The sequence below is a fragment of the Lampetra fluviatilis genome, chromosome 2 (genome assembly GCF_964198595.1).
Source record: "Lampetra fluviatilis chromosome 2, kcLamFluv1.1, whole genome shotgun sequence".
NCBI lineage: Eukaryota > Metazoa > Chordata > Hyperoartia > Petromyzontiformes > Petromyzontidae > Lampetra > Lampetra fluviatilis.
Window position 1 is genome coordinate 8,096,210 of NC_136276.1, and position 15,492 is coordinate 8,111,701.

The 15,492-nt window shown below is 50.7% G+C and overlaps 1 protein-coding gene across 3 annotated transcripts in view; it reads right to left on the minus strand.

The window, feature by feature from the left end:
• The window catches only part of LOC144941196 (arf-GAP with GTPase, ANK repeat and PH domain-containing protein 1-like), a 165,774-nt gene that overhangs the window by 35,923 nt on the left and 114,359 nt on the right, over positions 1 to 15,492 (minus strand). For all 3 annotated transcript variants that reach the window (XM_078867809.1, XM_078867799.1, XM_078867790.1), the window contains exons 12-13: positions 9,176 to 9,277; positions 3,497 to 3,646 (exon numbers count right to left, since the gene is read on the minus strand). In XM_078867809.1, the coding sequence (XP_078723935.1) occupies positions 3,497 to 3,646; positions 9,176 to 9,277 (252 nt within the window). The remainder of the gene's footprint in view (positions 1 to 3,496; positions 3,647 to 9,175; positions 9,278 to 15,492) is intronic.

Sequence of the window (15,492 nt, forward strand, 5' to 3'; positions counted from 1 at the left end):
TGTGAGTACGAGTGCGCGCTGTTATCTGGTCTGCCTGTGACTGGGGGAATCGGTAGTGTAGCGGTAAGCGGCGCTGCGCTATGAACCCGGCGACCTGAGATTGATTCCCACTCATTGCCAACACCAGTGACGATTATCTCAACCGGTCCTGGGCCTCAAATGAGTAACTAGTGCAGTGCGTAAACATCGCCACTTGGGAGACAAAGGTGGCCAGGCATGGTGCTGGCCACCCACCCCCTCGTGTGCCGTGCCGGCCTTAAATAAGTGCTTGCTAGCTATTCAGGCCAAAACGAGGGATCTTTGTCTTTTTTAAGCATACACTTTCTGGGTACATGAGTACGAGTGTGCGTTGTTGTGTGGCCTGCCTGTGAGTATGTGTCGTTGTGGCTGTGTGTGCATGTGTGTATTTAGGTGTTTTGGAACCTCATTTACAAATATATACACACACGTAGTATCACGTTTGGTGGCAAGATCGGTCTCTGTGGAGGAGGTTCGTGAAGGACGATACTGGGCAGTTGACGGAAATCATCCTCCAGCAACACCGGAGGGCGAATGAGTGACTCTCACAACAATGAGCAGAGCGCCGGGCGGCTAAAACGCAACAAGTTAGCACAGTGGGGAGCACAGTTGGTGCATCTGCCAGTCATCTCAGTCGGTCAACCCATGGCCCCGTGACCTCCTGCCAGCGTGCCTTCGACAATTCACGTGGCCTCAAAGGGTACCTAGTCTGGCACAAGTGTCGTAGTGGTGAATGGCGGCTCTCATTGGTGTTGTTTTTGAACACGTCCACGTGTAAGTGAACGTGCGTACATCTAGACGCATGTGCACGTGAACACGCCTGCGTGTACGTGAACATGCGTACGCATGGGCGTGCACGTGGGTGTTCGGTGGGTGTGTGCTCTGAAGCTCACGGCTGTCTCTCATTCGGAACAAGATAAAAATTAACCATCACGACAGCTCCCGATTTTTCAGCTGTCGGCAGTTTAGAAACGCATACGTGGAGTTTCGCCGTGAAAAATGTGCTGACAAAAAACATGGCCTTCCATAACCGCCGTATCAAAGCAGCTTTTCTCGACTGTCCCCGATGCCAAAGTCTTATTTAAGACGGCGTGTGTCAGTGCCCGGGGCTGTGGACAACTCCTGCTCTCTCAGGAACCAGCGCTTTTCGTCCCGAGCGCTTTCAGCGCACAATCGCTGGGAGCCGCGTTTTAACCGGCACGCGTTAAAACGCCACACGCGGCGCGGCAATTCTACTCCCCCGAAATCCAATCTTTGAGATTTTATTTTAAATCTCCCCATTATGTGATTCTTCCCGTAAAATGAAATTAATCGTAATGCACGTCGCAACAACGTAACAAGCAGAGTTCCGCCCCAAAAGCGAGAAAAAAAATGCATTACATGTCTCAGTGATCCTATTAAACATACCGCCTCGGCTATAAACCAGATCTGCTATGGGCTGTCAAAAATCACCTACAGGGAATTAGCTCACAGCTGCTTAACACATAGCGAGCAGGGCAGGTGTCAGACATGATATACTCCAGTATCTCACCCCAAGAATTTGATGTGGGCTTAAAGGGCTCATCAGCTCGGCACTCTGTCCGGCGTTTGGGAGCGAATGTTCTTCCATGATCCTAAGAGCCGCAGAGATTCGGATCCAACGCAATCGGACCCTCGGTCACCTGATCATGACTTCACGCGCCGTCACCGCTCTTCGCACACTATCTTGCACGACTCCTCTTTCTCCTTACACTCGCTAGCTCGCTCATTCACTCGCTGACTCTCCTCCACCGTGAGGCCTTTCTTAGTTTTCTAAACTAATTTATGTAAACGGTAAAGCCCATTGATGAATTCGATTTCTTTTTCAGAGGTGACCTGGCAACATATGATAGCTCATTGAGGTGGCTTATATCAAATGCGGGACTTTATATGTAGGCAAATAAACTACACGCATATTTCTAAGTGTGGAGGGCAAAACCGGAGGACCCCGAAAAAAGTCTGTCACCACAGGGAGAGAGAACACGCGAACTCCAAATATACAGGCGTCAAGGTCTGTATCAAAACCCACGTCGTCCTGTGTCCTGGGCGAGGGAGATCACGTTACGCCACCATCGTGACCCACTTCACCACGGAAGTGCCTTTTCATCGTTAAAAATGTGGACAGTTATTGCCTTTTTTCGACAAGACCTCAACTGCAAAAAAAAAAATATCACGTTTTGAATTTTTGTTTTAAAAGGTGTGGCTCGATTAGCCGAATCAAGGTACATCGACCGCTTTAACCAAGTTGTTTCATTCACTTGGTGGATTATCCCCATCTTTGTCAACGATCACGATGGTCCAGACAGCTGCACTTGTCACCGACACAATCACACACATTACGGTGTTCCACAATGTCATGTTGCAAATTCAGAAATGCACAAGGGCAAAATTACTTTCACAGAGTGTACAGGATTGATATTTTATGCGATGAACACTCTGAAGATGACCACCTTAAATGGCAGCTGTTCACCGCTGATGCACTTTTTCCCAGGTTGCCTCGACCTCAAACGAGTTCGCAGCACTGTCACGGCAAAGCGCTTGCTTCCCCCACGCCCTCGGTGTCTGTGCTGCATTGGCCGTAACCTCGCTTAACACAATGTGCTTCACTAATTTTCAGAGGGGGGCCACATTCGCCGATAAGACATCAGTGCGAGGGCCACCACACATTTGAAACCATTGGATTTGACAGAATGATGGGGTCTTTTCACATTTGTGTATTGTTGGGGGCCACACGTCAGGCCACCAGGGGCCGCCAGTGGCCCGCGGGCCTTGCAATGAAGAATGCTGCGCCAACAGCACCCACTCCCTCCTGCTGCTACTGCTGCTGCTTCTCGAGTAGGGATCTCTGACTTCACGTATGGACAAGGGAAGAAGAGCATAAGACCACTCCATGTGCGGGAGTGAGACAAATGGTAGCATCGAGTGCAAGGGATTGAGCATGTGGAGGCCTTCATCCAGCAGTGGATTGACAATGGCTGATAATGATGAACGAAGAGGGTGGGTTATCAGCCAGCCTTTGCAAATTTAAAACTATTCTTTTTACAACTGCTTTTTGTATTCAGTTTGTTGTCCTTCCCCCGTACCTCCGATTAACACGGTTGGCTACGTACGTTGCAAAAGAAGTTCAACGTGCAAAGATAAAGACAAAGATCCCCCGTATAGCCTTAACAGACTGTTAGGACAAGTGCTGTTAGCGAGCACCTATCAAGGCCGGGACGGCACACGAGGGGGTGGGTGGCCAGCACCACACCCTTTGTCTCCCCAGTGGGGATGTTTACACACCGCACCAGTTACTCACTTGAGGGTGAGTCGACCTAGGGGAGGCCCAGGACTGGTTTAGATAATCGTCACTGGTGGTGGCCGTGAGCGGGAATCGAACTAGGGTCGTCAGGTTCGTAGCGCAGCGCGCTAACTGCTACACTACCGCTCCCCACACACCTACGTACAGCCGGTGGCTCACCTTCGTTGTTGGTGGTGCCTTCCGGACGGCCGTTCCGCACCGTCTTGTTCCAGCGACCCTTCCTGCGGGCGGCGTGCGGCGACGGGGGAACGTCGCGCCGGCCCGTCGGGGAGCCCGGGCTGAAGTGTGACGAGTCCACAGCGCTGTCGTCTGCGGCACACGCGGTACGAGCCACGCACGCACGTACACACAAGACACGTCAGCCATGCACTGGTCGGCTATAAGAAAATGAGTGGGGCCGGTGTTTGGCTAAGGAGGATGCTGGTACGGCATTGTAGGACTGGCTGGAGGTTCTGAACGCATTGCAAACATTGCCGTTTGAACTCGCGTGGCTGACCTTGGTGACAAAACCAAACTCGTAACATTGGGCAGTGAAAACTTAAAACGGGACTTTGTTATCCTCCATGAGCATTTTAAATATTGGCAAAAATATACGTATGTACATTTAAAAAAAAACAGCACTGCACAGCGTCTGATGAAAAGAAATAAATATAAACTACAAACTGCACATTATGAAGTTTTTTGTTGGCACAAGCAAGCCGCTGCGTAAACACTTTAAAAAATTCGAATGCATTTTTAAATACTGATGAAAACAAAATGTAAATACGAGCAATTATGCCCGCGCTGTGGTAATTTTTGCGCTCCGTTTCAAAGGCGCGTGATCCTGCGGAGCGCTGCCGCGTCAAGCTCCAACGTCGCTTGGCGCCCGGCGCTCCCGCAGCTGTCGCCCCCCTCACCCCCCCGACCAGTTTGCTCACAGCGCGCCCGTGCAGGCACGGCCTCCTCACGGCGGCACTGTCAGGTGCGACGGCCCGCTCGTCGCCGTGGCCGACGGGGAGGGAGGACGGGGGCTGGCGAGCGAGCAAGCGAGCGAGCAGGCGAGGAGGGATGGATGGAGAGAACTCGAGGGTGGGGTGGGGACGACGACGACGTGTAACCGGATAATCTATCCCTCGCTCAACCCCCCCCCACCCTCCATCCCTCCCCCATGTCCCGGTCCCCGGCCCCTGAGGCCGCTCGTAAATAACGAGGCAGCGCCCGGGGCCCCGCGTGGCACAGACGCCCTCGTCGTCGGGCTCAGAGACAACAGCAGCTGTGCTCTCGCGAGGTCTCCAGCTCTCGAATTACTCACTTTTACTTAATATCGCTGTCATACGCCGATACCGATTCAATTATCGCGACTTGAAATGTAACAGTGAGGAACGCGTCCTGACCAAGATTGCTGTGATAGTTGTGACGTTTTAAAATACTCTCAATCTAACGCGGTGAAGGAATACTCACACGAGTTTAGGTCGAGTCTCTATTACACGGTATATATATAAATATATTTCACGTCACGTGGAAACCCTCGCTGCAAGTTTTTTCCATCCAGCACCTTGTGCGCTGGTAGTTCCAAATGCAATTGTTTACAGAAAAAGTCGTGGACGCACGACCCGTGTCGAGTTTGCTACTCGCCCGTGCGCCACGCGTCTCACGTGCCCCACGCGTCCCGCGCGCTGTACAACCAGCGGCACGACATCGCCACGTACGGAACACGAGGCATTCGCGCCGCGATTGAGATGACAACAGCGTTTGACCCGCCTGCTCCTCAGTAATTACCCGACACCACTTAATCTAGTGCTCCATCCCTCCGGGTGCACTGAAGAGCGTCAGGGTCGCGGGGAGTGCGGTTGTTGGTGGGGAGGCCGGTTTGGGGGTGATGGGGTGGCGGTGGGGGAAGGTGTTGGGGGGAAGGGGGGTGGGCTCTGTCACGGAAAAAGAGATATGCCCTCATTACCGCAAAAGTTTGAAGACCAAATGAGCCATCAGCCATGGCAGCGCCGGGCCACCTAGACGCCCTGTGCAGCAGCGGCTGCCCCAGTTTAATTCGCTCTGTGCAGGAAGTGACACGACGGCAATTGCCCCTTCACCACAATCGAGTAATTTTCTGATGCCCCAACCTCGTTTTCGTTTTGTTTCTCTGCCTCTGCTCTACGTGAAATGGAAACGCACGCTCAGTTGTCCTGAAACAAAAGCACCACGAGCCTCAATTTTCATTGCTCAATTCCGCATCCCAACGATTTGCCCACGTACTTTGCAGATTAGGTAGTAAGAGCATTTTCTGCTTGAAATTGTTGATATTGAATGTCTCTGAAGATTATCCACAGTACCCTAATGTTATATATAGAGTAAGAAATTAATTAACGTTTTAAAAATATATATATAGTCGTGAAGCCCCGCGTGTTATTTCAAAATACTTAGCAAAGTGAGCTTTAATTGCGTATCCTACAAATAGAGTACTGTTTAAAATATTTTCCCACTCAACGATTCTGACGATACTCATTTGATACCGTTACATCTATTTACTGTTTTATAGAAGCTGCTTTTGCCGTGCGAGCATTTCTCCATCGCTGAATGAAGAAGCTCCTGCAAATAACGGAGCCGGAAAATTGCACGCGAGTTAATTTTCTCAGAACAGAATCAGAATATGTATTTATACTGGAGGAATCCGATGAGCTATGAAGCTCTTTTTCACAGATACCCTGCAAGCGCCAGAACTCTAGCGGTTACAGGAAAAGTCACGGACGGATTTTTGTTTTGTTTTAAAGAAAACCCCATTAGGAAAAGGATGCCACCCGAAGACACGCACGGTGAACGCTCCCCCCCCTCCTCCCCCCCTGTTCTACCGGCCTAGTGCCCGACTCCATGCCGCCATCCACCCACAGTCCACGCACGTCCCCAAGCTCCCACTTACACAGCAGCCCCTCTCTCCCGTCCTCAGCCCCGCCGCACCCCTCCCCACAGCCCCCCCCCCCCCCCCCCGCCTGGTTTTGGCCCTTCTACGAGTTGAGGGTAATGAGGGGGATCAAGGCATTGGTGATGGGATTAAATGGACCTGATCAAATCCCTTCCCAAATTACATTCCAGATAATTACAACCCTGATAGAGCCGACGCTAATTAGATGGGTCTTCATATTGAATTCCGAACCCTTAACCAGGTTACTCGATATTACAGCGTTCCTTTGCCTGACTCGCGGAGACTTTGCGCAACAGAACAATCAACCGCCGTCTCTCGCTTTACCTTTCTTTCTTTTTTACATCGAATCAAAAAAGGGTCAGCTTTTTGTAGTCAGCTAAAATGAGGTGAAGTCAAGAGACGCTCACGTAAAAAAAAATATTCCCATCATTACCGGTTGTAGTGAAGATACAAGATCAACATGCCAAACGAAAGATCACACCGTCAGTTCTTCTGATGAATAAATCAATTACCGTCTCTGCTTTAAATAAAGCAACCCCCGTACTTTCCTTTGAGGCAACGCCTCTGCCGAGAAGCACGCTTCCTCTTATTACTGCACATTTCCTGCAGGGATTTTTTTTTTGCATCGTGAATTTTCATACAAACGAGGGCCCTGTGAAGTGAAACAAACTGGTGCGAGCGTGCAGGGACCGTGCTCATCAGTTGGCGTGCGGTTACCGAGGCTCTTGTGGTGGTGGAGGTGGTGGCGATGGTGGTGGTGGCGGCGGTGGTGGTGATGGTGGCGGCAGTGATGGTACTGATGATGGCGATGGCGGCGGTGGTGATGATGGTGCCGCTGATGGTGATGATGGCGATGGTGGCGATGGTGGCGGCGGTGGTGGCGGTGGTGATGGTATTGATGATGGTGATGGTGGCGGCAATGATGGTATTAATGATGGCGATGGTGGCGATGGTGGCGATGGTGGCGATGGTGGCGGCGGTGATGGTATTGATGATGGTGGCGATGGTGGCGGTGGTTTTGGAGGCATTGATGGCAGTGGTGGCGGCGGCGGGGGAACGTGGTGCTTTAAAGCGGCACGCCTCCCGTGCATCGCACCAGAAATCACTTTTAATAGCAACACTCACACAGGAGAGACGCGCGCAACGTGGCGACACCCCACGCTGTCTGGAACCCTGCTGAGTCTCCGCAATTTGTAACCGAGTCTCACACGAGAAAGAAAAAACCCAACAAGGACGAATCTCAACTTCACGGGATGGCGGAGATACATTAAGGTACATTAATTCCTGCTAACGAGGATTTTGGGCATGTTAGGTTTGGTTTGGGAAATCCAACCACTTGCTAAAGGTCTCTCAGGGAGAGTCCAGGTGTCACTTCTGTGGAGTGAGCTTGTTGTGCTATGGAGGCAAGATGTCAATTTTAAGACCTATTATTGCTTGCACATGAAACAAAGTCATACTGGACGGACAACTACATCGAACCTCGCATTCATCGGCAGCATCTGTGCATTTAACCATCCACTAACTAGTTTTTGTGAAGAAATGTTCACCTACAATGTAGCTTTCACTAAATCTGTAAATGGTGAGAAAAACCCATAAAAACTGAGAAATATTGCATGCTGAGGAAACCACAAGTAAAAAAACGCACCCAAAACGGTGTACAAATCACTCAGCCTTTGCGCATGATGCAAAAAATAATACATTTCCTGGAAAAGTGCTTTGTATCTCTGCCATCACTGCCGCTGCTATCAGTCGGTCACATTTGCTCAAATATAATTAGATGTATGCATGTCTGTTCAACTTCTTTCGCACCGTACGTAGCCAACTGACGAGAATCACAATAGGATCACAACGCACTTTTTCAGACAATCCGGATGGTTATTGCATAACGCACAAAGCCTGAGTGCTTTTGAGACGTTTGTGTTGGTTGTTTGAAATGTAGCTTATAAATTGTCGCCACAACCAGCCCTGTCAGGGGCTCCTCCTCCTCTTGGTGAGAGCTCAAGAGAAACCTTTGGCGTGTTGTTGCCGATCGAATGCATAAATAAGGTCACACTCATTACACGCAAAGTACTTGCCACAAATGAACCACACTACCTTGCTGATCTCGTGAAGGAGCATAAACCATCACGCGGACTCTGGTCATCCTCGCAACGGCTTGCGGCGAGTCATCAAACAAAGACGGTCACTGCATCGCGCGTTTTCAGATGCGCTTCTGCGGCCGTCTGAAACGCGTTTCCTTCTTATGTTAGGAAGCCACTGGAGTTGTGTAATTTTAAAATCTAGAACTGCTTTATGTGTTTAGTTTGGTGTTCTTCCCCCGCACCTCCGATCAGCACGGTTGGCTACGTACAGTGCGAAAGAAGTTCAACATACATATATGTGCATATGTGTCACAATTCACACAAGATGCTAGGCCACGGCTCTTGTATACGAACGTGGAATCTAACGGTTCCACAAAGCAACGGGGTGGGTGCCCATGCCAACATTCATGCAAAACCACAATGCAATTCCTGGCGTGTCCAAATTCACACAGCTGCCCCTCCCCTCCTGCTTAATTCTCTAAAATCAATCACTGCATTCCCCAGTGGCAGCTGCACAGATTTACAAAAGAGACACACACGAATCACCCTCTGTGGCTCTGGCAAGTTTAAATATTTGATAGAAAAAACAAAACAAGTTTAATGCGATTATATCCAAGCTCAAAGGTTAAGGAAATGAGTAGAGGGATCTGGCCAGAGCCAAACCGTCACAAACTGCGGCGGCCGTTTGCATCCTTGGAACAGAGCCTGTGAAACGTGAGGCCGTGGCGGGTAAGGGAGGCAAACGGGATGGGATTTGGAGAAGATTGTGGTAAGAAGTCGGGGATTGAGGGGTGAGAGGGCTTCGTGGGGAGGAAGAGAGCCCGGGGAAGGGGCCGGAAGCGAGGGCGGACGTAGCCTCACCGAAGACGCCGCCGTCAATCCAGTGCTCGGAGCTGCAGAGCGAAGCGGAGCGCTGGTGCATGGCGAGGCTGGTGGTGCTGGCAGAGCGCTCAGACTGCACTCCTGCAACGAAAAAGAGTGCAACGCTCATCATCATCACCATCGTCATCACCACCACCACCATCATCATCATTCCGCAGAGCCCTTCTGCAACGAGCCAGCGATGCTCCTCAACATCGACGCCATCACTGTGTTCAGCCACCTCCTGGGTCAGGTGGTAGATGGCATCTTTTCATGGCTTCCTATCTTCCCATCTGCCATCTGTCTCCACAACTGTCCAGTCCTGGTCAGTCTTTTCCACGACACTGTCTTTCCACTTCTTGCATGGCTCTGCCTCTCAGTTTTCTTCCCTCTATCCCCAAATCAAAGGATCATTATGCAAATCAGTTATACAACCATCAGCACATGCAACCGTACCATTTAGGTCTTGCCTCCTCCACTGATGCTTGTCGAACACAAAAGAAGCGAATAAAGTTTAAGATTATTTGATTTGTTACACGGATGGTCCCGTGAAGGTCAAGAGGTCATTTTGACAAATGCCCCGGATGCTACCACACCTTGCCATCGATTCCATATTCCATGTCATACTGAAATATAACCCTCAAGTTCCTCTCCTCAAATATCTTACAATCCAGTTTTAGGTCTTCCCCTTGGTTGCCGATCTCTGGGTGCCACTCCAATGCCGTCTCAGTAGCCTGCCCTCCTCCATTCTGCACGCGTAACCCACCGAACAAAACCTCCTCTTCCAAATTGTATCTGCAAAACGTCGTCGCTATGTTCTATTCCTAACTTTCAAGCCGCCAACCCTATCCTCCCATGAAACTCCTACCAACCTCCGCATGCAACTGTCTTAAACGGCCAGAGGTTTGTTTTCCATTGGTTACAGTCCAACTCTCTGACCCCTACAATAACGCGGAGAATACTCCTGTCTCAAACACCCATCTTTTCACACTTTTGAGGCACGACCTAAGTCACTTTGGAAGAGAAGGGGGGAGGGATAACAAGGCGACGAAATGTGGGCACGTCGTTGAGAGGCGCACCACGTGGAAGAGCTAGAACTGGCGTTGGCTGCTGCAGAGGATACACGGGAGGTACCCATCATGCAAATCCGACACGGTAATTCTGGTCGCCCACCCCCTCCCTCCGCTTCCCTTCCTTCCCCCCGCCACCCCTTCGCCCCAGCACGTGGACGTACGTTTTCTAGCGCTGGCCGGCGTCACAAAGTGAGCCTTGAGGAGGGCGGTTGGCAGCGACCGCGAGGCGCACAGCTCGTGATCACCGCGCACATTAGTCAGCCATTTGCGCGCCTTCCCGTTTCGCCGGCGCAGACATTCAAAATGAATAGGCAGGTTTGAACAGCATGAATAATAAATGACCTTTGCGGGGCACTGCGGCGGCACGTTATAATATCCCTTTTCGCGCGACACATGGGTCTGCTTGTGACAGCTTAAGGCCCCCACCGCCCGGACCCCAACACACGCGGCGTGGCAGCAGCAGGGGAGGCCCCCGCATAGCATCATTTAGCGTGGGGGGTTGTGGTGGTGGTCGAGAATAGGGAGGGTAATGGGGGGGCAGGTGGAGCAGGGAGGCAGGGGAGTGGGGGATAATGGCAGGCTAGAGCGCCTGGTGACTGCCCATTGGTGGAGTCTATTACTGAGCGTGACAGATACTTAACCCTTTCCTGGCCAAGCGGCCCTCCGCGAGGGCGACTCACAGCAGACCGACCTTCCTTTCAGCGTCGTGTAAGTGGACTCGTTAGATACATAATTAGCACGTTCATCCGTGTCGCCGAGTAATGAACTGTGACGTGCACGCCGATCAGAGAGGTTCACTTTCAATCAGCGCCGGCTTCGGTCGTTGGATTTATCTTATTTGACACGAGTGACACGGGGCCCTCGGGGGTCCGGCTGATGTATTGAGCAGGGATAGGGTTACGGATAGAGTTATGGTTAGTGTTGGGGCCAGGGTTTGTCATGTGTTTAGCCATGGCTGTGGCTGAACATTATCGATATGTATTCCTGTAGGGCAGGTTACAAACATTGCTGGCAAACTGGATGCACAGTGATCCTCACCCCGGAACTAAATTGTGTCTCTTGAAAAGTGCAAAACAGGTTTGTAGAAAGATGGTTTCCTTCAAACATGTGTGAGCTCATTGATATAAATATCTCTTTGGTAAGACGAGCTGGGAAAACAATACAAGGAAAAGGAGGCGCAATACACCTACAATATAATCGTCGCAAATAACCGAAACAAGTAGAAAAAATACAATGCTGAAGAATTTTGAATAAATAGTAAGGCAATCATTAGTTTTAACATCTCCGTTTTTCGAATGTTTCATTCAAACGGCAGTAGCGCAATCGCCAGCTAAAGACACAACGCCAAAAATCGGTAAAACAGTCGGAAAAACAACGCAGAGCCACAAAAGCCATCGTCTCTGCATCGACGCTGGTGCCTGCGACGCGCCGCTCGGCTTGGCCGCAGTGCCGCGCTGAGCCGCGATGGTCGTTACGCCGCCAGGAGCCGCCGCGGCCGCAAAGCGCCCAGTGCGGTTAACCGACCACGCAGACACCCTGCGATATCTCCCGCTCACATTTATCTTCCCCCACACTCCACCAAGAAATGGCAATTGAATTAACAAACCCTGCACAACGGCCCCCCTCGCCCCCCCCCCCCCCCACTTTTCCCACCGGCCCCCTCCCAAGTTCCAACCGGGACATCCATTACTGCCGCAGCCACCTCAACCGCCCTCCACCACAACAACTGCCCCTCCCCCTCACCTCCCACCACCGCTCCCCACCCCAAAATAAAATAATGAGAAAAAAAATAAAATAATCGGGATCCTAAATCTGCCCCGCTCTTGGGAGGCTGTTAAACCCATAATGAGCATCGAGTCAATCACCTGCCCATCATGACCGCAAGCAGCGCTCCTCACTGCGTCGCCCTGAAATGCTTTTACACACAACGCATTTACTGCAATTTGGGGTCTATTAACACTCAGAATAAATGGGCTGTGGTGAAAGCGTGCGAGCACGGTGCCGGTAAACAATGAAATATGTCATCACGCTGTCCTGGTGTGGCAGGCAAAGTCAGGACATAAGACGCGCCGCTGAGATTTTTTTTTATTTGCAGAATGCACACGATCCAATACTGCCTCGTGTGGAAAGATCAGTAAGGGGATCTTTTTTTTATTCAAAGGTATTGTGTCGATGAAGGCCTCTCCGGAGGTACCGTGTCAGTCATGGGGATTGGTTGACCACGTTTCACCATGCTGGTCAGCGCAGGAGAGAGAAAGCGGGCCCAAGGAGTGGTTCAGATGTTAGCTTCGATTGAGAGTGGAACTCCAGATTGCTAGGTTCGTATTGCAGTGCACTAACAACTGCGCCACCGCACAACCGCGATTGTAAACAATCGGGCCATCGTAACGGTTCTGCTACAGGGATCTGAAAGCATTGCTGCATATGGTGGAGAGTGTTTCACGATAACAAGGGAAAAATAATTTCAGTCAAAAAAATGCCACCGTGACTTAAAAATTGCTTAATATCACCGATGAATTCTATAATAATTTCTATAACGATTATGTAGATTATGCATATTAAATAATATATAATATAGAAAAGGTGTTTTTTCGTTTTTTTCCCAATTTCGTATTCATTGTACGTAAATAGTTGAACAATCACCTGCACAGTTGAGAACATACATGTTAATTGTTGTTGACCAAACATTCCTGGATAGGTTGTCATTATAATGAGTATTAAATAAGCTTTTTTTCTTCCAATTGTATAATCGCAAATCATACTTTATAAAGTAGACCGCTAAATGTGGAACATATCTACGATGTAAGTGGCTAATCGGTATGGATATAAATGTTTGTATGCAAGTACGTTGTGAGATGACATTGGCTGGGATTTGAACTCAAGACCGCTGGGACTCCAGCTGCTCTACCAACAGGGTGCCATCTCTCAATCTCACTCAAACCAACATATCCAACAATACAACAAAGATCCCCCGTATAGCCTTAACAGACTGTATGGGCAAGTGCTGTTAGCGAGCACCTATGAAGGCCGGCACGGCACACGAGGGGGTGGGTGGCCAGCACTACGCCCGACCGCCTTTGTCTCCCCAGTGGCGATGTTTACACACCGCACCAGGTACTCACTTAAGGCTGAGTCGACCTAGGGGAGGCCCAGGACGGGTTCAGATAATCGTCACTGGTGTTAGCCGTGAGCGGGAATCGAACCCGGGTTGCCAGGTTCATAGCGCAGCGCGCTAACCGCTACACTACCGCTCCCTACATCCAATACACACACATACACACAGTATATACACATGATGCACATCATCATCATTATCATCGGCCACGATCTAACCACGGCTGGATGAAGGCCTCCCCAAGCCGTCGCCAACTCTCACGGTCTCGCGATGCAACAATCCAACCAGCTCCCGCAAACAAATACTATTTCGTCGATCCGTCTCCACGGTCGACGTTTCCCTCTTTGGGCTGCCGCTCCATCATCAGTCTTGGCCACTATCCCTTCTCGTGACAAGTCCTGCCCAAGACCATTTCCTGTCTCTCAGTGTCATTCCAAGCATGCTTCTTCCATTTTCCTCGTCACCGTCAATGTCTCTGAACCGTGAGTGATACACCGATTCATTTAGTTTCTTATTGACATGTAACGCTCTTTTGTCAATCCACTGCTGGATGAGGGCATCCGCCATCCTGTGCGGTCACGGGGGGGGGGTATATTCCACGCATATATGTGCGCATAACGCAGCATGCGCCGCTCTTCGTGATGCAGCGAATGTTGAGTCACGTACAGCGACACACATTCTCCGACACGGTCCTTCTGCACCGCAACCCCCAAGAATGGCCACCAGGGTGTTGCCACGGTGCTCTCCGCACCCTGGAGATCTACATGAGCCCCCCCCCCCCAGCTCCCACATCTCACCGCTCACCACCAGCACTTGCTCTTGCTCTAATCGGCGGCCGTGTAATTGCGGCCCACGACGACGCACCACAGCGCGCGCTCTATTTCATCTAAAGATCTCCCTTCAAAAGCGATTCCGCGGATTACAAAAACCCAAAAAAACACAAAACAGCATCACTCATTAGCGATGATTAAAAGTGCGCATCCTTTAAGACGCTAGATCCGGAATGTAATTACTGTCGACCTCCGAGCTCCATTTTCGATCAAAAATGCCAGTCCACGTCAATTAGCAACTAATCACGCTGTTGTTTTTCCACCCCCCCCCCCCCCCCCCCGTTTCTCAATAAATTATCAAAACCTTAACACGGCTTTCAGTTCAGTTGCTGTTTGTGCCACGCTATTAGATGCAGCATGAAAGTCAGCACTGATGTTGAATTTGGAAGGTGACTCTTGAAATGTGCACACAAACTAAGATGAAAAAAAAACCCACTCTAATCAACATCACACGATCATTCTCCATGAGCAGCGTGAGCAATCCATAACGAAACCAATCAGCCAAATGCCAGCTCAAGACATCAAAATACAACCCCCACTTATACCCGCCACAAATTGCAGTTTTCTAACAGGAAGCTGCTAAATGTGCGCTGACCTGAGCTCTGTTTGTCCACGCTGGTATCTTTGTCTGTCCTTTCCCCTTTTACCCTGATTTTCTCGGAGCTCGCTCAACTCAATGCACACAAATCTATTTCCAGGCTTCATTAATTCACTTCTCTTCTGCCTTCCTCTCTGCCCCTCTCTCATTTTCTCTTCCCCCCCCACCAGCCTCGGCCCATCCAGGGCGGCGGTAATAAAAGAGGAATCGGAGACACATTAGCGTGTTAAATGCCTTTCCACTGGAGTGTTGCCGTGATGGAACGCATGCCGCCCGTACCAATTATCTCGCCATCTCATCACTCCGAGCAGTGCTGCTGATAGCTAGCACCGATGCGAGCGCTACCCCCCACTACCCCCCCCCCACCCACAAACTACCCGCCTCTCCTCCCTCCTCCCCACCCGTGACACCACCAAAACCCTTTCTCTTCCACCTCCCCGAGCACTCGCAGCTCCTCCGAAACCCAACGGCGGCAGCCTTCCAGCTAGCGCGCGATCGTGCCGAGGCTGCCGCTGTTAATCCCTTCGCGCCCACATCACTTCCAAATGACCGGTTGTTGCTGCCGAGCCGAGGAAAACCACGGGGGGCAGCCGCCTGCAAGCGCTGTCGGAACTAGCGACAATCGCGTCTGGGGGGGGGGGGGGGGGCACGGCTTTTTTTTTGGTTTGCGCGTTGCAGAAAATTAAAACGTGCTGGCACAC